Source organism: Anser cygnoides, chromosome 1 (assembly GCF_040182565.1).
Source record: "Anser cygnoides isolate HZ-2024a breed goose chromosome 1, Taihu_goose_T2T_genome, whole genome shotgun sequence".
Classification (NCBI taxonomy): domain Eukaryota; kingdom Metazoa; phylum Chordata; class Aves; order Anseriformes; family Anatidae; genus Anser; species Anser cygnoides.
The window spans coordinates 3,598,783-3,622,097 of NC_089873.1; the positions used below are offsets into that span (position 1 = coordinate 3,598,783).

The 23,315-nt window shown below is 52.8% G+C and overlaps 1 protein-coding gene across 6 annotated transcripts in view; it reads left to right on the plus strand.

Moving 5' to 3' along the window:
• PODXL (podocalyxin like) overlaps window positions 1–19,298 on the plus strand; it is a 41,219-nt gene extending 21,921 nt beyond the window's left edge. The window contains exons 2-9 of one of the 6 annotated variants that reach the window (XM_067001511.1): window positions 6,282–7,169; window positions 9,155–9,303; window positions 10,110–10,175; window positions 15,508–15,658; window positions 16,664–16,725; window positions 16,825–16,992; window positions 17,694–17,753; window positions 19,002–19,298. In XM_067001511.1, coding sequence (XP_066857612.1) covers window positions 6,282–7,169; window positions 9,155–9,303; window positions 10,110–10,175; window positions 15,508–15,658; window positions 16,664–16,725; window positions 16,825–16,992; window positions 17,694–17,753; window positions 19,002–19,196 — 1,739 coding nt within the window. In that variant the 3' untranslated portion in view covers window positions 19,197–19,298. The remainder of the gene's footprint in view (window positions 1–6,281; window positions 7,170–9,154; window positions 9,304–10,109; window positions 10,176–15,507; window positions 15,659–16,663; window positions 16,726–16,824; window positions 16,993–17,693; window positions 17,754–19,001) is intronic. The other 5 variants (XM_067001571.1, XM_067001551.1, XM_067001584.1 and 2 more) reach the window with 5 other exon arrangements.
• The last annotated feature ends 4,017 nt before the right edge of the window (window positions 19,299–23,315 follow it).

Sequence of the window (23,315 nt, forward strand, 5' to 3'; positions counted from 1 at the left end):
GCTGTCGGATCCCATCTCGCCCTGAGCAAAGGACAGAGCATGATCACCAGCACAATTTCAATCTCAGCGAGGTGACCGCTCGCTCTGGTAGCCCAGCTTAATTCCAGCATAAATAACTCTGCTCTGTGATATTCTGCCAGTCTGATTGACCTCACGGTTCTAAAAGGAGGTGACAAATTTCCTGTCCTCTGAAGCAACTGTGCGCTGTTCCTGCCCAGACAGGGCTGCGTTTCAGGGATAAATCCCTCCTTTTGACCAGGAGCATCCTTGCTGGCGCTGGTACACACCGTCCCCTGGCCAACACCACCCCTGCAGCTTCAGCCCCCGCTTTCCCTTTGGCAAACTCAACCCAATGCCCGTATTTAATCAGGAAAAGCTGCAAAAAGGGGAGGCAAATAGGAACTTCCTAGGGCCTGGCTCATATCCCCTCCCCTTCCCTGGGTTGCTGGGTCTCCGTAGCTTTCTCATCCCGCCTTGGGAGGAGCAGGAGCCGACCGGCGCGAGGCTTTGAGCCGGGCTCAGCCCGCCGGCATGGGGTGTGTCGCCCACCATTTCCTAAGTTATTCTTTTGGGTTTCCTTTTCTCACTATTAATAGATTTTCAGCCAATCTGAGCTGTTTCAACAAGGTGGTCAGGGCAGGGGGTGGAGGGGAGGCATTTCTGAAATAGGAAGCGGGAAGCTCTCGGGCAGGGAATTAATTTAACAAGAGGGGCTGCGTGGAGAGGCGGTGGCGTTGGATGGACAGGACGTGTCCTTTCGCTTTGCGTTTTACACCGACGTGTTGCTTTTTTGGTTTGTGCTCAAAGCTGTGACCTTTCCGAGCAAGCTGTTTCCCTCCAAGCATCCTCCCCAGCTTGTAGAACACCACGCATCCGCTGCAACGCGGTTATGACCTCTGCATTTCTTTGTGGCGTGGTTGCGGGTGATCCTTCGACTTGTCGTGCAATGAGATCCATCGGCACAAATCACCACATCATTCCCTTTATATTCTCAACGCGTTTTCGCATCCTAACCGAGCCCTTCAACACCAACCCCATCCAGGGCTCTGGCACCTCCAGCCTCCCAAACCTTGCTACCTTGGGTCTGAACAAGCCCATCCTCACAGCTAGCAATAAGGGAAAGTTCTCACCCCTCCGGGGTTGTCCCCATCTCGGAGACACCGTATCACCAGCGCAGCCGTGGGATACACACACGAGGAAATGAAATCATGTTTTTTCAGCGTGCTCATTTCCTCCAGGCCATTTGGCCGCTGTTCACACGGATATGTGTGGGGAAGGCTTGAGCTTTCCTCCTGCAGAGAGGTATCAGGCAGACTGCTGTTGCCCAGCACAGAAATGAAACGTTTTGGGTTGTTTTTATCACTGGCACATGCAAGAGGAGAGTGTACACTGAGTACACTGTAACCCATGGTGTCAAAATACAGCAATAGCTGCTATGTTATGCTCGTTTTCCTTAAAATGAAGAAATGACGTTGGTCCAAAAAGCGAAACCAAATAATCAGCCCTGCCCTGCCAAAATGCAGCCAGGAAGGTCAAGGACAGGTAGGGTTTTTTTTCTGCCTTCTCAAACAAAACAAAACAAAAAAAAAGGTGAGGGAACCTGGCTGAAATTCAAGTGAACTTTCAGGCTTTTGGGAAGGACCTTGTGCTGGTGAGGGGCATGATAGCCTACAGGACTTCTCCTCCATCCTCTTTCTCTCTCTTAGCATGCATTAAATTCTTTTGTCTCTGGGGCTCACGGCATGAAAGGGCCTTTCTTTTCCCACAGAAGGACATACTGTATCTTTTGTGAGTAATCTTCATGCTAAAGGGGCACTGAACATAATCCTGTCCTGTCTGTCCTTTGTTACTGTCAGCCCGTGCTTGCAGGGGTTTTCTCTCTTCTGTTTCAACCAGAACCTATTCATTTCTTCTGTGAAGGACACTCATCAGGCCCCACTGGCCACCATCCCAGGCAAACAGGGGCTCATTACCAGTTATTACCCCCGGGTCCAACACGGAGATTTGGAAAGGGCAGCTGGGCAAGAGGGAAGGGAGAACAACAGTTAGATATAGAAGAGAGATAGCATGTGTGGTAGGAAAGCATTGACTCCTGGACTTGCAGTGCTCTCACTGCTTGTTTTGCATTTCTTTCTGCTTTGGGATTAAGTATTTGGTAGGCTTCTGAAAAGGAAGAGCCTGCAGTTTGAATAAGCCATGCCTTCTGCTGGTGGTGGACCTGTTAGACACCAGCTGAGCTAGGGTGGAGGTTAGGAAAAGAACATCACCTTCAGGTCAAGTTTGGGATGGGAGATCTTTTCCAAAGGGCTTCCCAGTGGTTGCATCCAGCCTGTAACAGCAAGCATGGGTTTGTAGGAAGGGAGCAGTGTGATGAAGTGCTTTCTGACATACCCTTTGCGTTGCCATTTGCCAAAGGGATGCAGGTCTCCATGAAAGGAGAGCAATTTCTACCACTGTGACACTCAGCATTTCAGCATACATCCTCCCTCCCTCCCTCCCTCCCTCCCTCCTTTCCTTCCTTCCTTCCTTCCTTCCTTCCTTCCTTCCTTCCTTCCTTCCTTCCTTCCTTCCTTCCTTCCTTCCTTCCTTCCTTCCTTCTTTCCATCCATCTGTTCATCTGTTCATCCATTCATCCGTTTCTCCATCCCTCCATCCCTCCCTCCCTCCCTCCATCCATCCATCCATCCATTCATCCATCCAACTTAAATCACTGAGCATGGTTTAATGACGAAGAATTCAGTCTTGTGGGGTTCTTTAGCCTGGAGAAAAGAAGGCTCAGGGGAGACCTTATCATGCTCTACAGTTACCTTAAAGGAGGCTATAATGAGGTGGGGATCGGTCTCATCTCACAAGCACCAAGTGATAAGACACAAGGAAATGGCCTCAAGTTGTGCCAGGGGAGGTTTAGGTTGGATATTAGGAAAAAATTCTTCACTGAAGGGGTTGTGCAGCGTTGGAACAGGCTGCCCAGGGAAGTGGCTGAGTCACCATCCCTGGAGGTCATCAAAACACGTGTAGATGTGGTGCTTAGGGACATGGTTTAACAGTGGACATGGCAGTGCTAGATTAACGGTTGGACTGGATGATGTTAGAGGTCTTTTCCAAGATAAATGATTCTATGATTCCGTGGTTCTGGGATTCTAATCTTTTAACATCTCTTGACCTTAACAGGAGAGGGACACTAAGGCTGAATGGAGAGATACAAACAGATGAAGTTTGTTTAAGCTTTGTGGACATCAACTCAAGTCTTGGTTCTTCTCACAGTGCTTTTTCAGGATGTATCTTCCTGTGTGAAGGAAGGACAGTAGGGGCAATCCTGGAGGATCACACAGTTTTTCTCTATCAGCAGAAAGATGCCTAGCTTTAGGCTTTTTCCCCCTTTTTCCACTGAAATTGGTTAAAACACAGCTGCAGCTCCCTGGGTTGGGACGGAGAAGTGATGGGGCAGCTTCACATGGTTCATGGGGTCCCAGCTGGCTACCGAGACTGTCCCGGAGCCAAGGCATGGACCTGCCCCTTTCTCTTTTGGACTGAGTTGAATTGAATTGCCCTTTCTAATTTTTCTTCAACACGTTTGCTTCCTGCCTCTCTGGGACAGGGACAGGTTAAGAAAAGGAAGTGACAGCAGTGGGAGATTTCCTTCACCTTCTTTCCGACCCTTTCTTTATTTACATCTCTTTAATATTCCTTCTACCACTAGGGTGTGGGTAGTTTTCCCCTTTTCATCAGAGCCCCTGTCTGGCTTTTACATCCCTATTTATGGGGTAGATCCATTTTGTGGCTAACTGGATGCCGGCTCTCTAACTTGCAGCAACCATCACCAAGAATTCAAGCCAGGCAAGTTGATCATACAGCTAAGGAGGCAGCTGGAAGAAAACTTCCTCCTATCTTTTGCACCCAGGTCTCCTCTCCTGGGTGCCCACATCTTACACCTGTGTTTTTCTTCCTCTCCTTTTCTTCTCCTGCAGCCAGTGGTCAGTCCAATAATACCTATGACTTCTCTCCATGAATGGTCTTTTCCTGCAAGTGTAGAGGAGATGTTTTCTTGCAAGCCCCTGAAATAATTCATGCTGTTAGTTTACTAAGCTCACATCTCAATGGTGTTTGCAGAATGGCTGCTCCTGTTGGCTGATGGGGAAACAGGAATAGGAATGGTATTGTCTGCTCATCTTTTCTCCTGGCATTTCTCTGTTCAGATGAGCCCAAACCTGCCACAGCTCCCCACCCCAAATCCCATACCCCAGGTGCTGTCTGTGCCTCCAGCCTCCAGGTCTTGACTTGGTAGGGTTGATCCAGGTTAGATTTCCCCAGTGGTACAAATCTCAGAAACTTGAGCTTCCATCAGATCTTTGAAGCACAACCAGTGCTAATAAACAGGCTCTGCAAGAGAAAAAAAAACCCTTGCCAGTAAGCCAGCACAGAGGAATTAACATCTCAAGAGCAGTGCCTGGAAATGGCTAAAAATCCATCCTGGGAATTTTCACTCCTACTTTGGGCAGTTGGAAGCAATATACAAGGGCAAAAAAAATAACCCTGTTTTGATTTGTCATCAAATGTAAGAAACATACCCCCCCCACACCCCGATCAGGTAGGTTTCCTGCCTCCATGCAGGTGCACTGGTGCAGGGCAGTCTGCAGTTTCTGAAGGGTGAAAAATTAGCTGAAACTTTTCCCGGGGTGAATTTGAGCAAGTGCCCAGAGCTGGGAGTTACTGTGTGCAATGGGGAAGGTTATCTCTGCAGCGACTGATGGAGCTCCTGCTGTGATTACAAACAGAAAAAAGGACCCAAATTTTGCATCCAGTCTCGTGGTGTGTATAGCATGTTTGAGTGTTGCAGCGTGTTGCTGCTGTCAGAGAGCTCTTTTCCCATGTAACCTGTCCTTCAGCTGTGCCCCTCACTCATAAAAAGATTCATAATTTGAGAATTTAAAGCATTCTTCAGAAATCAACTGCGGATCTCATTCTGTGTGATAACCGAGCAATGGGCAATGCTCTTTGCAATGAGACCGAGCTTCATTCCCATTGAGGTTACACCAGCTCTCAATGCTTTCCCCAAAAATAACCAAGCCACGACACAATTAGCATTTCTATATCATGCTTTGGGATGTACAAATATGGGATAGAGACCACAGGAAAACACGTGGGAACTTCATGGTTCAGGTTGTGCTTTTGTCATGGTGTTCAAGACTTGCATGGTACATGTAGATGGAACCCTTCCTTTCCTGGTTTGCTTTTCCATTTCCACCTAAATGAATCATTTGATTTTTTTTTAACAATTCCATATGAAACTGAACACTAACCTTTAACATTTTTATATGAATTTCTTGGGCTTTTTGGAACAGTAAGCTTAACAAGCAAGTGATTGTAATTTGGTGATAATATTTGCAATGGATAACTGAGTTGAACAGCCTTGAAATTAAAATTATATGGCTCCAAGTAAATGCTTTTTGCATTTAATTGCAAGCTCGGTCCAGTGTTGACCCATTCTTTTGGAGCAAGTAGAATAAATATTCTTTCCATAGTTCACCTAGCTGGGGATTTCTGCCTGTACAAAGTTTGACTCTGCGAATTAACATGTGTGCCTATTTTGTGTTGCTTTTCATAGTAACAATCTGAGTTTGGGAGGAAAATAAGTTGAAATGTGAACAATGAAAGAAGCAAACGTTAAGCTTGCAAAAATAATAAAACTTCCAAAGTTGTCGAAAGGGTTCACCTCATTTATCTGCAGCATCTCGCCACTACGGGGACCTGAGAGACCCTTGGGGCTGGACAAACAGCACCCGTTGTGTCCCTTAGCTGCTCTCCTAGAATCATTAAGGTTGGAAAAGCCCTCCAAGACCATCTGGTCCAACCTTCCCCCTACCACCGACGTCACCCACTAAACCATGTCCCTAAACACCACGTCCAACCTTTCCTTAAAGGAAAGGTTTTTCTTTAAAAGACGTCTCCTAGAAGGGCTGGGTATGTTTTGTTGTTGTTGTTGTTGTTATTGTTGTTTTTTTTAAGGAGTGGCCTGCAGCACTCTGCATGGGAGGTGATGCACCTTGCATCAGGGCAGACCTGACTTCTGGGCGCCAGCAGGTCTTGCCCTCCTGCTCTGCTGGCCGAATTGATGCCATAGCGCAGCACTCAGTGAGAGTTTAGAGAGTGTGAGACAAGCCCCGAGTGGATGACTCACGGTTTCTGTTCAGCGTTCATTTCTGCAAATACCTGTTTTGGGTGGAAACTGAAGGAAGTTCCCCTAGTCCAAAGTTTATCTCGGCTTTTCTGCTTTTCCCTAGGTGTCAGCTCTGACGAAGATGGTACCGTTGCAAAGTTGACCACGGCGAGCCCAGGAGAAGCTAAGCAGATCACCATCACTACAGCCACCAGCAACGTCCAAGGGAGCTCCCCCACAAGCAAGACGGGCAGCCAAACTCCCAACCCTGGGGCGTTGCCCCCCACAACTCCAGGGGCAGCCCCCACAAGCAAACCAGGAAGCTCAGCACTCTCCATCCCTGCAACATCATCCACCACTGCTCCAAAGACCACCCCTACAAGCACTCTGAGGAACCCACCCACCACCCAGCCATCAGTAACCACAACTCCAACCACAAAGCCCACAGACAAGCCAGATGACCCTCTGCCTTCCCCCACCACGTCACTTAGTGCTCCTCAGAAGGTCAGCCCTTCAGCCAGCTCCAGGACCACCCCTACGGCAGCCCCCAGCACCACCCAGCAGAAGACCACCCCTGCAGCCACCTCGGGAGGCTCGGTAGCCAAGCCTGCTGCAAGCCCCATTCCCACCCAGGCGAGCAGCTCCCTAACCACGACGAGGGGCTCGGTGGTTGCTGTCACGACATCTCCGTGCAGCGTGGATCAGGGAAGCTGCCCCTCGGGCCAGTTGGCCAGCACTGTTGGGAGCACTGGAGTCCCAGCAGCCGGCCTTCCACCCAGCGTCAAGGACCTCAGTGCCTCTTCTCCCCAATCCGTCACTGACCAGCCTCGCTCTTCTCCTGCTTCTCCAGTCCAGAGGCTGGCCTCTTCCCCGCAGCCAGGGAGTGCTGTCACCTCTGCTACCTCTTCTGCTGGGTCCGTGTCCCCTGCCCCTGCTAAAACACCTCCGTCTTTACCCACTGGCAGCACAGTCAAGGTCTCAAATGCTGCCACCACACCGACTCCTCGAGCAGGTAACAGAAGACTAAAACCTTGATTTTTTGGGGTAGGGTGCCCTTATGAGATCTTTTCCTTTGGCTACCCTATACACCTTGTGTCATTATGGGGTGCCATTGCCTCGTCTCATTTTAGGACTTTACAGCATACTTTTTTCCATGACACCCTGACGTTTAGGTCCCCGTTGTTGTCAGTGAGCTCGTGTCAATGTAATTCAAGGCATGGATCATCTGAAAGCACGGACGTCTGCTTTCAGGTGGACCAAACCCCAAGCATCGCTGACTGCAGTGCCTCGATCTTCAGTGGCTGCAAAAGGGAGGCAGCAGCAATGACTTCAGAGGCAGAGCATTGATGAAACAGATTGATGGCACCCCAAATGCTGAACGAGGAAGGTCCCTAATACAGCTGACAGCTTAGTGAAGGCTGTCTGGGCATGCACAGAAAATAAGCTTTAGATGACTAAGGAGATTTTGTGGCTCAACTCTGAGTCTACAACCCCAGAGGACTCTAAGCAGTTAGGTAGGATATTCAGCATGACCACAGGGGTTTTGGATGCTGACTTCTGCCTGAGAAGCATTAGCAGTGCCCACATGGTGGTTTGGATCTTGCTGAACACCACCAATGTGCTTGCTCTAGACCTCTGGAGCTTTGTGGGGTCGTTGTTAGTTCACTGGTGAGGCACATTCCACCTCCCCTGTGGCATTTGTTGGAACCCTTCATTATCCTCCTCTGGGGAATATCTAGTCGACCCAGTTCCCGTTACCTGCAATGCAGAAGCCACTCCTTCCCTTTCAGCCTTCCAGCTCCTCCTTGCTACCAGCATCACCAAACAGGCCAAGGTCTTATGGCAACAGCAGCTTCACTGGCTTTCTCCAAGCCATGTTTCAAGCTAGCAGATAAGGATAGGTGAAATGAGTCTTGAATCGTCAAGAAAGAAGATTCTATGAATCTTCATAAAGGATGTTTCCTTCCCCTCATGCTCCACAGGACTATTCTCCATTAAAGGATGGACAAGGAAAATTATTTTGATTCAAATTCGGCATGAAACATTGAACATGAAGGGGTTAAGAAATATTTGCGTACAATAAATAGGTGAGAGAATGAAAATGAAATATTTTTTTTCCCCTGGAGTCTCCACAAGGTGTCCAGGAGAAAATATCCCTCATTTTTGCTGCAAAAGAGGCAGGAATCTGAAAAGGAAACAGGCTGTAAACAGGATGTAGTGCTCTAATTCTCTTTGTCACCATTTAAGGATCAATTAGGAACCTGGGGATGCAAATCCTTGAAAGGATCTGTGAAGGCAGGAGGCTGCTCCTTGCATTACTCCCTTTGCACAAGAAACCTTAAAATGCTACAGGCCTTAACAAAGGCATCTGAGATGGTCTCAGGTATCTGTGACACTCTCATGGGGCTGGTAGATGGTTCCCTGCTAGACCCAGTCTGCCTCCCGTAGTACCAGGCACTACTAAACAGGTCATCCTGGGCTTCTTCCATAGCTGATGGAGATGCAGCCAGCAGAGTTTATGGCATGCTGCATCCCCTCTTTTAGGGCTGCAGTGGTCAGGGAGATGGCACGCTGACCTCCATTAACTGGAGATCCTGGGTAGCCAGCTCAATCTACCTCTGTTGTAGACTTCTAGATGTTGTAGATGAAAGAAACATGGACAAGGTGAAATGAGGGCCATCCCATTTGCCCAGCAATACCTGTTTTTTAAGTGATTTCCCAGCTAGCACAGCCATCGTAGCCCTTGGGTTCATCTCTCCAGAAGAGTCGGATGGCTTTCAGCAGTGGAAAATATCATCAACAATACGATTTTTATTTTAAAACAGGAGCAACCCAAAGCCTTTCCATGAGTTGCTAGGTGTAGTGAGGAGCTTAAAGGCAGGGCAAGAGTTGGAAACCCATTTTCACCCTCTCACAAGTGGAGCTGTGTCAGCTGTATCCTCTCTGCTGTATATCAGTGTCTGTCTTCTTGTTTTTTGGTGTATGTTGGGGACCCAGACCGCACAAGCCAAGGATCTGTGCCAGACAAACCCGGACTTACTGAGCGGAGCCCCACCAGTGCCCAGCCGCCAGCACCAGCCCAGGGGGACCAGACAATAAGCAGCAGGCCTGCCCAACAACACCCTAATATTTCCTTCAAAAATGAGGTAATGACACCTACAGGAAGGTGGGCACTTTGTGGTGGTGTCCAGAACATAGCTAAAAAGGGCGTTCGCTTTTCCTGAATCAGCTCTGTTGAGTTGGGAGCACGATCCCAAACTCAACCTTTATCCCCAAGTCACACTAATTTTTAGCTGGCATGTAGGTGTAAAACCTGCAGCCCTTCTCACTGTGTGTGTCTGTGTCAGAGAGAAAACACAAGACAGCAAAATAAGAGTGGATAAACACTCTCTCACATTACTTTCCAGAGATGGATGGAGGTGAAGAGGACCATACATTGGGTGCTGACCAGGGAAGAAGTGAAATTTGGGAAGAGAGGGGAAGTGTAATGGCCCTGGTGACAGAGCAAAGACCACAATTCAGTGTAAACCTTGCAGAAAATGGCTTGGGAGGGTCTAAAAATGCAAGCCCGGATAATGAAAGACCCTGGTGCTGATCAGGAGGGAAGGGGATCCTGTTTCTAGACGCTCATCTTTTATAGGGTAGAACTGCATCGTGGACACTGGCATGGATCTTCCTACTGCCCAAGCCAATTCCCACTTTGCCCCATACTGCAAACCCTAAGACAGGTTTAGGAGGTAAATTAGCAAGCATTCCCCAGGCAACCGTTCAAGTTACCCGGGAGAACTCTTATCACACAGTGGAGGGCTGCTGGGCCTGTCCTGTCCTCATAAAGCAGGTCAGGGCTTTGGTTGGGTTGGCTCATGGTTTGGGGCAGATTGCTGTATCAGTGGTCAACGGTCCTTCAACCTATGCCAACATTTTGACAGTTGTATTTCTTGTGTCTTTCCAGATCATTTGTGACAACCAGATCCAAGACACGTGGCCCATCATAAATCTGAAAGAAACTAAAACCTGTGTAAGTAGCATCCTTGGGGATTTTTCCGTAGGATTAGCTGCTGGGCTGCTGTTAGTTATCAGCTGGCAATCTGTGGCACTCTGAGCATGTGAGCCTACAGAGATCACAGTAATTCCCTCAAAATAAGATGCAAAAACTTTTGGAATGTAAAATGGTAAATGTAAATCCATGCTCATCAGTATCACCCAGTGGGGGACATGGCAGGAACAGAAGAAACCCATGACGACTTCTTCATGTGGAGGGACCCACTCAGCCAGCCTAGGTCTCAGAAAAGAGGCACTGGAAAGTTTTAGAAGGTGAAACCATCCTTTAAAGCTAATGGGGAAGCTTTGCCTTTGACTGCAGAGGAGCATGAAGTTCACCCCAAAACTCAAAAAATAAATAAAAAAAAGTGAGGGTGGCATCCAGCTACGGAGTGACCAGCAGGTGGGAGTCTGTTTTTTTTTGTGCTCCTTGATGCTAAATGAGCTCATGAATCCCTAAAGTAAGAGCAAAAATCTCTAATTCATTTGTTCCAAAGCCTCTGCAGGACGAGTGAGTGGTAAGACGTAGTTCCGAGGTGAGGGAAAGGCAAACCCAACCCAAGAGTATATACCAAGACCCTTTTTCTTGGGGGGTACCCAAATCCCTGGTGGCTTTTCTGAGGGATACCCACTTTCAAAAACATTAGTGTGGAAACTACAGGTTTCCTGCAATAGGGAAGATGGAATTTATTAATAATTTATAAATAGGTTGAGTTTTTAGCTTTATGGCCAGGAGCAAGAGCCAATACCACACAGCTGGTGAGATCTTAAACGCTGGTGAGATCCTGACTGCTGTGCATTTGGGGTGTTTTTTTGTTGGTTTGGGGGTTATGATGTTCTGGTTTTTGGACCTCGGCACTGCCAAGGCAATGTAAGCATTGGGAAATTGCCAACCCGGGGGCATTCCCACAGCTCATGCTTCGCAGCATCAACTAGCTGCTCAGGTTCATGAACCTCAGCTGTCCCCAGAGGGACTGGCATTGACTTCACCGTATGGTGGCAAGATGCAAAGAGCAGTTTTATTAACCATAATCCCTAAAACCACTTGAAATGCATACTGAGAGGAGTACAATGGCTCCTACTGACCACAGCAGCTTTGAAATTCCCTGTGGATGGGTGGCGGCCCTGCCTGGCAGCCCTGGAGAAGGTTTGTATCATCTCCCTCTAGCACCCTCTGAGCTCCTGGAAGAGGGAAAACCCCTGTGCTGCCACCTCATGGCCATCACCTTCCTGCTTTGGCTCTTGCTGGGTGGAAGTGCTCTTTGCCCAGATACCAGCTGAAGCAATGATTTTTTGGCCATGTTGCCCTGAATGCTGAGGATGAGGATGCCCATGGCCTGGATGCTACAGCAGGAGAGCCCTTCCTGAGAGCATCCACTTACCAGCCCCATGCAGTGCCCAAACCCACAGCCGTGTCTGCCCTGGGAAAGCTTCTCACCAAATTTTTCATGGACTATATACAAATATTTCATCAGATTGACCAAATCTAATTTTGGAGCCCAAAACATCAAGGTGACCTATGACCATCGTGGTGTTTAAGGCTTTATCCCTCCTCCTGGGTGCAGTCTCACTGCGTGGAGCTGCTCCCCATCCCGTGGCTTAGCTCGAGCTGTGCCACAGGGCTTTGTGGAAATGGGGCTGTAAGGCTGCGAAATGATGGTGCACGGCGATGCACCAGCAAGCTATGGGGTGAGCAGACATCACAGCTTGGCATCATCTGTGGTCCTCTCTGGGCATTTGCTCCCTGGAACTGGTGAGCCACCACGTCTACCCCACTCTTTTCCTTGAGGTCCCCTGGGTGTGATAACGATCGGCAGCCTCGTTAGTGCTAAATGCCAATTGCATTCTGAAATGGCTGCAGAAAGACTGCAAGGGTGCATCCTCCCGTAGCATCAGTCCCCTCCGCTGCCAGAACACCTCCCAGCCATTAACATCCCATTCGGTAAATTCCCGAAAAATCACATTAAATGTTATGCCTCCCAAGCTGAGCAACTAGCAGAGAAGTGGCACTATCTGGCTTCCCTGCTTTGTAGGTCCCGTAAACAAGTCTCTAGCCAAAGCTTGACAGCAAAGTGAAAAAAAACCCTTCGCATTTTGCAGCCCGTGGGAAAACAGGAAAGTGTGTGCTATAAGGAGAAGTGTTCCAGAAAGGGCTCGGATCCTGGGCCGTAAAACGAGCCAGGATTGGGACTGCATTGTGCTGAAAGCTCAGCTCCAGCTGGGTGAAGCACGGTGAGGGCAATGCAGGGGCTGGGGGACGTGCCCACGTCCCACCTGGCAGAGGAGGGGGTGATGCGGGCATCCCCCCTGTGCCTCGCAGCTCCTGGAGCATCGTTGGCAGTGCGGGGACCCTGACAAAAAGGTTGGGACTGAGCCTGAGAGCCACGGGCACTGCACCTCAGTTTCTCAGCTTCAGTGAATTCAAAATTTCAAAAGAAAATGATCTGCAAACTCTTAAAATGAAAAAACAAAAGCCAGTTTTATAGTTGGTACCATGCAGGTGAATGAAGGTCCTTTACAGGCTGCTCGGCTCCAGCATCCTTCATTGGTGGGTGATGCTTTTGTCTAGCGCTGAGCAGTTTGGTCCAGGTTGTCCCACGCTCCCTGTTGTCCCTTCTCCTTCCGTTGATTACAGCAGGATCTTAACAGGTTTCTTAATGAGGCTCGTTAGCCTAATGCCTTGCGCTATGTAGGATGACTTTCCTAAGGTCTAGCTCCTGTATCCTCAGCTGGGTTTTCGGTGGCTGCTTGGGGTGCTCCAGCCTCAGCAGCCACCCCGCTCCTCACCCCAAACCCATTCGGTGCCACGGGAGGTGACAATGCTAGAGGTGACCAGTGTCCCCTGAGCTCCATCAGGACCGCAACAACCCCACGACCACCTCCCAGGGCTCCTTCACCACATCCCCAGCTGGGACCTGGATGTGCCCAGCTCGGAGGATACCGGGGGGGCACCACAACCTGCTCCAGCCGGGGGATGCAAAACACACGGCGAGACCCCCATACCCCAACCTGTCCCCCCTCTCTGGGCTGGGGACGGTCCCCAAGGGGCCGCGGGACCCTGTGCCGAGCAGGGTCGTACCCCCGCTCGCCCCACCCGGCTGTTTGTTGACTCAAGTGCCGTTACCTCACCCGGGGATGTTGGTTTTAGGTCCCCGCCAGTGTGGGAACCGGATCCGCGCCGCTCGGCAGCGCCTCTCAACTCCGGCCAAGGAATGCGAGCGGCTCCGGCGGGGAGAGGGCGCGAGGCCGGGGCACCACCGGGGCATCCCCCTGGCCCCCTGCTGGGAAAGGGCAAATCCCTCCTGATCAGCATGTTACGGGGTTTAGGCATCGCTCGACAGCCAGCAGGAAAGCGGTTTGGTGCTCATCATCCTTAAAATGCAAGGGTTTTAGCCTCCCTGGCATCCGCCCCAAAAAAAAAAAAGAGTTTTAAATGTTTTTGCTTCTTCGTGGGGTGCCAGGAGGAGGAACGGGGTGGCCAGTGCTGGGAACTGTGAGGGAAACCCCGGAGAAGGCTTTGCAGGGAGGCAGCAGAGAGGCTTTTAAGGCTGCTGCCAAACAGAAAGTGCTGTGCGTGCTCAGGGACCGAGAGCTGCAGGACGTGCAAAGCGTAGGAGCACAGCCCAGCGTCCGAGCAGGCTAAAAACAGCACCCCGAGCGAGCCAAGGCCTCTCTGCCCTCTCCAGCTGCCTCATCCTGCTGCCTGCAGCTTTTCCCTTGATGCTGCTGGGGATGCAGCCAGGACAGCTCGAAGGGAGAAGCTTTTCCCACTACAAATAAAAAGGGAAAAGTTCCCAGTGCCGAGCTCGCCCTCTTGCTGCACCCGGGACCAGCCTTCCGCCCCACCACGTGCATCCTGGTTCTGCCGCCGCTTCCAGGGCCACTTCCCAAATATTTAGATGAAATGGGGTGAGATTCGGGGCTTTCCTCGGCCAAGGGGGACGCTGGTGGCCGTCAGCACAAGCAGGACCTGGAGGGTTGCAGAGGGAGGAAGGTTGGAGGTGCTGGAGCAGGCGGGAGCAGAGCTCTTCCCAGCCAGGGCAGCTTGTTTCCAAAGGGTGTGCCTGGAAGATTTTTTGCATGCAGGGGCTGTGCGTGCAGGATGAGTGCATGCAGGGTCTCTGCAAACAGCATCTCCAAATGTGGGGTTTGTGCATGCAGGATCTGTGCACGTAGAACCTGTGCATGCGGCTCCCATGCATGCAGCTCCCGTGCACGCGGGACTTGCACGTGCAGGATTTGTGCACACAGGTCTGTGCACACAGCATCTCGGTGCAGGAGCCATGCATACAGATCCTGTGGATGCAGGATTGTACCCACGGGATCCATGCACGCAGTGCCTTTGTGCACAGGAGCTCTGCATGCGGCATCTCTGCATGTCGGACCTGTGCACGCACGATGTGTGCATGCAGGATTGTGCACGCAGGAGCTGTGCATGCAGGATTTGTTCGTGCTGCTGTACAGGATCTGTGCACAAAGCATCTCTGCATGCAGGCTGCAGAGCAATCAGCTGTACTTTAGTGAGCTCCTAGCTGCTGGGGAGCATCAGGCAGATGCAGAGGGTCTCAGGAGCACCCAGAGGGGCCGAGGGCTCCATGCACCCCTCCGCAGTCATCCCTCCGGTACCACCCAGCCTCACCCCTGCAGCAATGCTCCAGTTCATACGGAAGCAAAACCCTTTTTTTCTCTGCTCTCCAGAGCCCCGGGGAATGCCCAGGGGGTAGAAATGCAGGTGGTGGGAGGGATGGAGATGCCCCTGGAGCACCACAGCCCTGTCTCGTTCCCGCTGTGGCCTCAGCTCCCCACCCCGCTTCCCTCGGGGACCTGCTATTCCTGGAACACCAAAAGCTGTGGCTCGCAGATAAGACCGGCGCAGGGCCCCGGCGAGGAACGGCAGCCAAGAGCTCGGCTTTTCCTAAAGAAACGACTTTTGAACTTTTCCTGTTCCCTGGGAGGGCCGGCAGCGGCCGGACGAGGAGGAGGAGGAGGGATGGCTCCAGCCGCAGCATCCAAAATCGCGGTCCCACATTGTGCCAGGGGAGGTTTAGATTTGGTTTAGATTGGATTCCTTTGTGGAGAGGGTGCTCAAGCACCAGGACAGGCTGCAGATATTTAGGAGATGAGCAGAGGTGGCACCAAGGGATGTGGTTTAGTGATGGGACGTGGTAGGTCGGGGTGGTGGCTGATGATCTTGAAGGTCTTTTCCATCCCCAGCGACGCCATGACCCCGCCACCCTGGGGAAGGGGCGTGATGCTGCGGGGCGCCGGGTGCGTGGGCGGCGGTGCCAAGCCCCTGTTTGTCCCCGCAGGCCGACTGGAGGGCTGCCAGCAGCAACGAGTCCTTCTTCGAGATCTTCTGCTCCATAGGGCGGCAGGCGTTCGACATCCACAGGGACAAGTGCACCGTGACGCTGGCCTCCTCCGCGCCCCAGCGCTGGGCTGTGCACGCGGTGGTGCACCGTGAGTGTGGCCCAAAGCCCTGTTGTGGGGAGGGTTTGGGGGGGGATATGGGTGTGGGGAGGCAGCTGGAGGCTCAGGGGGTTTACCAGAGCCCGATCAGTGTCTGCGTCCCTTGGGTTGCCCTTTCCTGGGGGCTTGGGAGATGCACAACAAGCCCAGAAATGAGCTTTGCTCATCAATGTAGCCTTGAGCCCACCAGATCCCTCTCCTTGTCCATGGTAAATCATATCAGGGACCAATCTCCAGGAGAAAAACACCTCCGGCGTCATCAAAGCCCAGTGCCCGGCTCAAACCCTTCCCCAAAGGACCACGGAGGGGAGCTTCTTGGCCACGTCTGAGCCCTTTGGGTAAATCCAGCTCTGCCCATGGGTGTCCAAACATTGCTTGAGCACAGGGGCATCAGGGGATGTAGGCATCAGGGGATGGAGGCATCACGCTGCCCTGGAGCTGTGGGGAGGAAGGGTTGAGCTCCATCCTCCTCCTCACCAAGGCTAGGAATCACCTCCAGCTGGTGATCATGGGCAGGGGAACCCAGAGGGGCCCTGGGGACCGATTCTGCACTGCTCCAGCACTGTGTTTACAGCCAACATTTTGTAAATCTCCCAACGCGGAGCTCCCCATGGGTGTTTGCACAGGGGACAGTGGGGACAAGCCACCAGCTGTCCCCACGTGGGCTCTGACCCACCGGGTACAGCCCCCGTCCCCAAAACAACACCCGAGGGAGGGAACGGGGCAGCCTCTCTCCCGCAGCAGGATGTGACCCACTTGGGATCCCACCTCCTCCTACCGTGGTGGTGTCACCCCCTGTTTAGGTTTGGGGTCAAGCCTGGACCTTTCCCCCATAGCTCCCTTGATGAGACCTCCAGGAGGGACTTGGGTCTCCTTGGCTGGCTTTAGAGGGACCCAAAAGGTCCCTCCATGGAGCTCCTCCACTGAGCAGGAGGCGGTGGCACAACCCGTCCCCTCTCCATCCCCGTGCTCACTGCAGCTTCTGTCTTTCCCCAGGCCTTTTACACCCTGAAGCTGTCTTCAGGGAGCTGAAGGAGAAGAGGAATGAGCTCGAGAAGGTAAGCAGCTCCCCAGGCACGACGTGGGGACGTCCCCAAAGGAGGCTGGCACAGGGTGGCCACCCCACCTTGGATCCTGACCCGTCCTTCCCTCGACAGCTGGGCATCGTCAACGTCACCTACCTCAACCAGGAGATGGAGGAGGAGGTGAAGGACCAGTTCAGCACGCCCCTCATCATCACCATCATCACCCTGGCCTGCTCCCTGCTGCTCGTCGCGGCCATCTACGGCTGCTGCCACCAGCGTTTCTCCCAAAAGAAGAACCAGGTGAGGTGGGAGGAGGGTTGGGACGGGCACCCCGAGACACCTCCTTGCCCCAGGGGCACCTCGAGGAGGCGGGGAGCACACGAGTTGCCCCTCTGCTGGTGGAGACCTCCCTGCTGGTGCCACTCGAGGGGCTGCCATGCAAAATCTCAGCGTAGGGTGCCCGAACGCCACGGGTGCTTTTGGGATGGGGACCAAGGGAACGAGGGGCTGGAGGTGCAGGGGTACGGCCACGAGCAGCATCCATCTGCTGCCCCCAGGGCAGCTGAGCAGCGTCCTCAGGTCCGGGCATAATTTTGATGAGAGAGGCTTTCTCAACCCAAATCCCCCCTCTCTGAACCCATCCACTCCTCCCCTTCACCCCCCCACCCCAAAAAGAAACAAAAGATTGATCACGAAAAATAAATACGGCACCAAAGGAGAAGGGGAGCACGGGGACAGATCTTTTTCTGACTGCTTGCGAGCATAGTTTAGGAAGTCAAAAGCATTTCTCCTTTTTTGCATTTGTTTTTTGGACGCTTTTTCCTTTTTTGTTTTTATTTTTTTTAAATTTCGCTCCTGCTGCTTTTCAAAAATGACTTGAAAGTTTTGTTGTGTTGTGTTTTTTTTTTCTTTTTTCTTTTTTTTTCCTTTTATTTTTCTCCCTTCCCCCCCCCCCCCCCCCCCTTTTTTAAACCCTGCTGTTGTTTCACCTTGGAAATAAGCAGCACATCCACCCTGATCTCCCCGGGTTTGATGATGGACGTGCCATCCTGATCTTTAATGTGAGTTAAATTCAACGCAGGGGTGGGTGCCGCATCTGTAACCCCCCCCCCCCCCGCCCAGCTCCCCGGCTTTTGCCCCCCCGTGATGGTTGGCAGCTTTTAACAAGACTAAAGCCTACTAAAGCCCAGCTTGGAAGACCCCTGCCCCTCGCTGTGGGTGCCGTGCCACGGCGGGGAGGAAGCACTGCCTGAGCATCCCTCGACCTGGGGGGGGGTTTGCCAGCATCCCCCATAAACCTTGAGGGCTCAGGGCCCCCCCCTGCTTCCAAGCACCCCCCTCCAGCTCCGCCGCCCGCTCCTGCAGTGCCTGCTCGCGCCGAGCCCTCTGGTTTCGCTTCTCCATCCTTTTCCCTTCCCACCGTCTGTTAGGAGCAACGCGTCGGCTGTACGGCCAGGAGGACACACACAGAGAACCCTAAGAAAATAAGGGGGAGCACACAGGAGTCTGTAAACACAGCCCCTGTAAATCCCCATGGGACGGGATGGGGCTGAAGGAGCCGCCCGTGGTAAATGCAAGGTTGGGATGAGATGGGGATGCTGCTGGCGGTGGAGATGAAAGGAAAGCGCCCACAGGGCTGGGGCACAGCTGGAAGTAGTGTGGATCCGAGCGCCGGGTGATTCAGCGCCTGATTCATCCCTGAATCAGCCCTTTCTGAGGAGGGGGGGGGATGCCCCAGCCAAAACTGTGCGTGGTCAAAGGGAAGGGAGAGGGAAAGTCTCCACCAGGAGCTCTCCAGGACAGGGCACGGGGGTGATGCTGGTGCAGGGAGAGAAGGGCTGGTGGCATCTGCAAGCAGGGAGATGTCGGGGGGGGGGGGGATGAGTGGAGAATAAAAATAAAGGGACAAAGGGGGCAGAAAGGGGAGCTGGGGAGGCAGGAGCAGGGACGCAGGGTTGGGGCGAGCCGAGGATGCTCAGCCTTCGGTGCTGGCCTCCTCCCAGGGTGTGTGACGTGGGGACACAGCCACGTCACCCCAGCTGTCCTCGGGGAGGTTTTTCTGCAGGTCTCCGGCTGCTCTCCCCTCCTGCCACCACCGGCAGCCTCCTCCTCCAGCCCCGTGCTCCCCCCCCCTCGCCGCGCCTGCAGCCCCCAGCCTCTGCTGCCCCATGGAGCCTCCCTCTACGAGCAGCAGCCTCGTCGGGCTGGGAGGCTGCAAATACTGCAAGGGGAGGACCCGAGGTGGCACGCAGGGCACGGCCGAGCTCTCCCTCACCGGGGTTTTTTCTGGGTTTTTCTCTTCCTCGCAGCAGCGCCTGACGGAGGAGCTGCAGACGATGGAGAACGGCTACCACGACAACCCCACGCTGGAGGTGATGGAGACCTGCTCGGAAATGCAGGAGAAGAAAGTGAACCTCAACGGCGAGCTGGGCGACAGCTGGATCGTCCCTCTCGACACCATCATGAAGGAAGACCTGGAGGAAGAGGAGGACACGCATTTATAGGATACGGAACTTGATCCCGCAAGAAGCAACTCCCCCAGAACCCCCAACTCCCCTAAAAAAAAAATTAAAAAAAAAAAAACAAACATAACCCCCCCCATACACACGCACAATTCCGAAACAAGGCAAAATTCCCAGAAAAATCCCTCGTGAGCTCATCACGGCCGCCAGGTGGGGTGCAGGATGGCAGAGGGAGGGATGCGAGCAGACAGCTCCGTGGTCACCACAGCACCCGCATCGGGACGAGCGGCTCCCTCACCCATGGGTGCTCCTTGGGACCAACCCCACGGGACCCAAAGGGGTGAATGGGGCAGCTTTGGTGCCCTGCTTTCCTCCAAGCAGGGATGTCCGAGGTTTTTTTCGCAGCAGGGATGCTGCGTCCCCTCCCGTCCCCCATCTGACCACAGCCTCCAGCTACCGAGGGACCCCAAAATAAAAAGAAACATCACGAGGATGGGAACGGGAGCGCAGACCCCAACAGCAAACCTGGAAATCAGAGCTCAAAAATTCCTCCAGCCCATGTCGTTCGGTCATCACCCTGCCCTCCCCTACACGCTCCCTTGCAGAACACCCAGGTATGGAGCAGGAGGAGCCGGACCAGCCCCTTCACTCCCTTTTCAGCCGGTTTCCATCCCCGCCGAGCTGCTGGATGAAAACGCACCACGGCCACGCTTTGGGGCACAAGCAAATGCCCGGGGATGCCAAATCCCACCCTGCCTTCAGCTGCCCCACAAAGGGCTGCTCCAGGGCTGGGGCGATTTCTTGTTTCAGACCACGGGAAGGATGCAGCAGATTTTGCATTAACGTTAAAGGAAGGGAGAGGAAAAGGAGTCACTCCTTGATTTCGTCCTTCCGAGGAAGGGTTTGAGACCTGGAGCGATGCCTGATCGCCAGCCCAGGCACATGGTTGTGTTTTCTTTTTTTTTTTGCTGTAAAGGATCCCAGCCCAGCTCTGCGGCTGCATTTACCTATGGAAGCATCTGATCACCTGCCAGGAACGCCGCAGCAGCACCGGGCCCACCTCCATCCTCTGCCAGGGCCGGTGGCAACGTGCACGGCGATTTTTGGGGTCATGGTGTCCTGCGTGAGCTGCAGAAGAGATAAAAGCAGCAGAAGCGTGAGCCAGGTGGCTCGGTGGCAGCTTTCCATCCGCTCAGCCCTTGGTGTTTCCTCCCCACGAGGCCGATAAGCTCAATCCACATCCTCAAGCTTCCCTTTCTTCTTGAGAAGCGGCTGAAGGAGCAGAGATGTGCAGAGCAGCCTCCAGCTCAGCTCACTGAACCTCGTCCCGCAGCCCTTGGTCTCATATAAGGGCTCCCTTTGCAGTAAATCTTTAGAGGGGGTCAAAAATCAGAGCAGAAAATGGTTGGACTAAGGTCGTTGCTGGTTTTCCCCTTCCCATCCCAGCTCCTTGCTGGCTCTGGAGGGATGGGGCTGTCGCAGAGCAGCCCGGCTTTGGTGCAAGCAGATGCCCCAGGGGCAGGGCTGCGTCCTCCAGCAGGTGGCAACGAGGGCAGAGGACCCGAAATCACTCAGGTGAGGGCATCTCCAGCATCCTCACATCAAGGTGGACCTCACGGGATGGCTGAGGTGGGAAGGGAGCTCTGCAGGTCCTCGGGTCCGAGCCCTGCTCCGGCAGGGCCACGTCCAGGCGGCTTTTGGAGACCTCCAAGGAGACCTCCAAGGAAGGAGAACTGAGAAATCCTCCAGTCAAGGGGTGATGCAGCAAAGCCCTGGTGGTCCCAGGGAGGCAGAGGAGCTCGGGACGGAGCACAGCACCCAAGCAGGGTCATCCTGCCCCGCTCCCATCACGGCCGAGTGGTTTCCTTCGGGTCAACACCACGGGGACCCGTGGCCGTCTGCAAAGCCAGGCAAAACAGAAGAGGTGATGAGAAATGGAAACGGTGCCCAAACCCCGCTCGGGGGTGCTGACAGATGAAGGGGAGGGGGCAGATCGCCCCGCAGCTGGTGGAAGATGCCTCGTGTCCCCCGGGGCCAGCTCTTCTCCCTTCACTCCTGCACTGACGGACAGTTTGAAGCGTTCGAGCCTATCTATTTTTGTATGTAAATACTCCTGCTGTTCATTAGCGATGTATTCAGCGCACTTCACTTATCTGTGCACTGCACTATGGGGAAGTGATTTTGGAGGGGGGAAAAAAATCAAAAAAAAAAAAAAGAGAAAACAAAAATAAGTAAAAAGCTAAAGGCCAATCTGGGAGGGGACCAAAAACTCGCCGCGAAGCAGGAAAACGCCTCCCTGCTGGAGCTGGACAGCCCAGGGCCGGTGCCTCCACATGGGTGGCAGCGAGCCCGGCTCCTTAACATCCCAACAAGCCTTAACGAACCCTTAACGAAGCTCGCAGCCACTTCGGGAGGCACATTTCTTCCCGAATCGAGTGCCCGAATTCGGCAACCTTGCGGCTCGGTCCTCGGTGGCCAGCAGAAGCCCAGGATCCCCTTCCCAGGGCAGAGATGCCAAAGTGCTTTAAGGAGTCAGGTCCAAAGACTTTCTGAGAGAACCCTACAATGGCTTGAGATCAAGCAACCTTAAAATCTGTCAGAGCAGAGACCGGTGGAGATATCGACTGCTCGGCAAGTGCTTATAGTGATTTATATTTGAATAGGAATTGTACATTTATTTATTTTTCCAGACACCATATTTTTAAACCACTAATATTTTATAGTACATCTTCCTTCCCCTATTTAAAGAACTATTTCCTTGGAAAAAGAAAAAAAAAAAAAAAGAAAAAACAGTAAGTTTTTATGTTGGTAACATTCTTTTTGCAAAAATAAAATAAATCAGGTAGGAAATGCAGCGACGAGCATCTTTGGCCTTAATGCTTCCCTTCGTAGACCGTAGCCATAAATGTTAGACCAAAAATAAATGAAAAAAAAAAATCTCCCCAGGCATTTCCTCCCTCCCTGCCCCTCTCCCCTCTTCCCCTGGCTTCCCTCCTCTTCCCCTACAACAGCTTTAAGGCGGGACACGCCGTGCGAAGCGATCGGGACTCTAACCTCCTGGCGAGCCTTTGGCGAGCAGCTGGGACAGACTTCTCCACTCGCAGACCCTCCAGGAGCGTGTAAATAAGGTTAGGATCAGTTATCTGCCGCCGACGGTGCCGTGGCCCCGCCGAGCAGCCCGATGCTGTGAGTGTCCCCTGCAAGCAGAGGACGCAGCCACCGAGCCCCGCACGCGTCCCGCGGCTCTCGCTTTCCGCACGGCGGCGCCTCCCGCGGGGACAGGAGTCTGACGTACACTGGAATTTACCGAGGAACTGGATCGCAGAGATTATTCTGGCATTTTCCTACAAATATATATATTTTGAGAGCATCATGTATTTCTGCCAATAAAGGTTCGTATGGAAAAGGCTCGTTTCTTGGCTGGGGGAACGGCGGGTGCTGGGCGGGGCGTGCAGGGCTTGGGCTCCAGATCCAGGACCAGCAGTCGTGTAAGCGGGTAGGGCTGGTGTGGTTCAAGCTCGTTTGGAAAGCCAGCACAGGCTTTGCACAGTCCCGCTAGCAAGAAGACGTTAAAATGTTGGGATGAGCAGGAAGAAAATCAGCCCAGACAGTCAGGGATGCCCAACTTGCATTTCTGCCATGTCAAAGAAAACAGGATAGTGACGAAAACCTGACCTTGATTAAAGGGAGGAAACCCAAAAGGGAGGGATGCTCAGCTGGTGTGGGTGAGGCAGCTCCACCACTGCCTGTTGGAGTCCCCAGTGCCTTTAGAAGACCCCAGAAGGCCGTAGCCAGCCAAACCTGCATCTTTCCCTCTGCTCCGAGCCAAGCTGAGCATCCGTCACCCTCCTGGTCCCCCCTGGTTGAAGGACCAACCCCAGGGGAGTTCATTGTGCAGGAATGGGCTTTTCCGAGGAAAGGGATTTTTTTTATTTTTTCCAGCTACATCAAAGGTGTTCTGCCTCACCTTGTGGTGGATCAGAGGAAAAAAAAAAATAAAGTTCCCCCCTAACTCTCCTTTTCTTCTGGGTGCTTGGAGTCAGCACGACGCTCTGCAGTGCCAGCATGCAACCATCCAAGGTCGAGATGCCTGGGTAGCCAAAGTGGCTACAGCATACTTAGGCGACTCCGAGTGAGGAGGGAAGGGAGAGGTCCCCTATT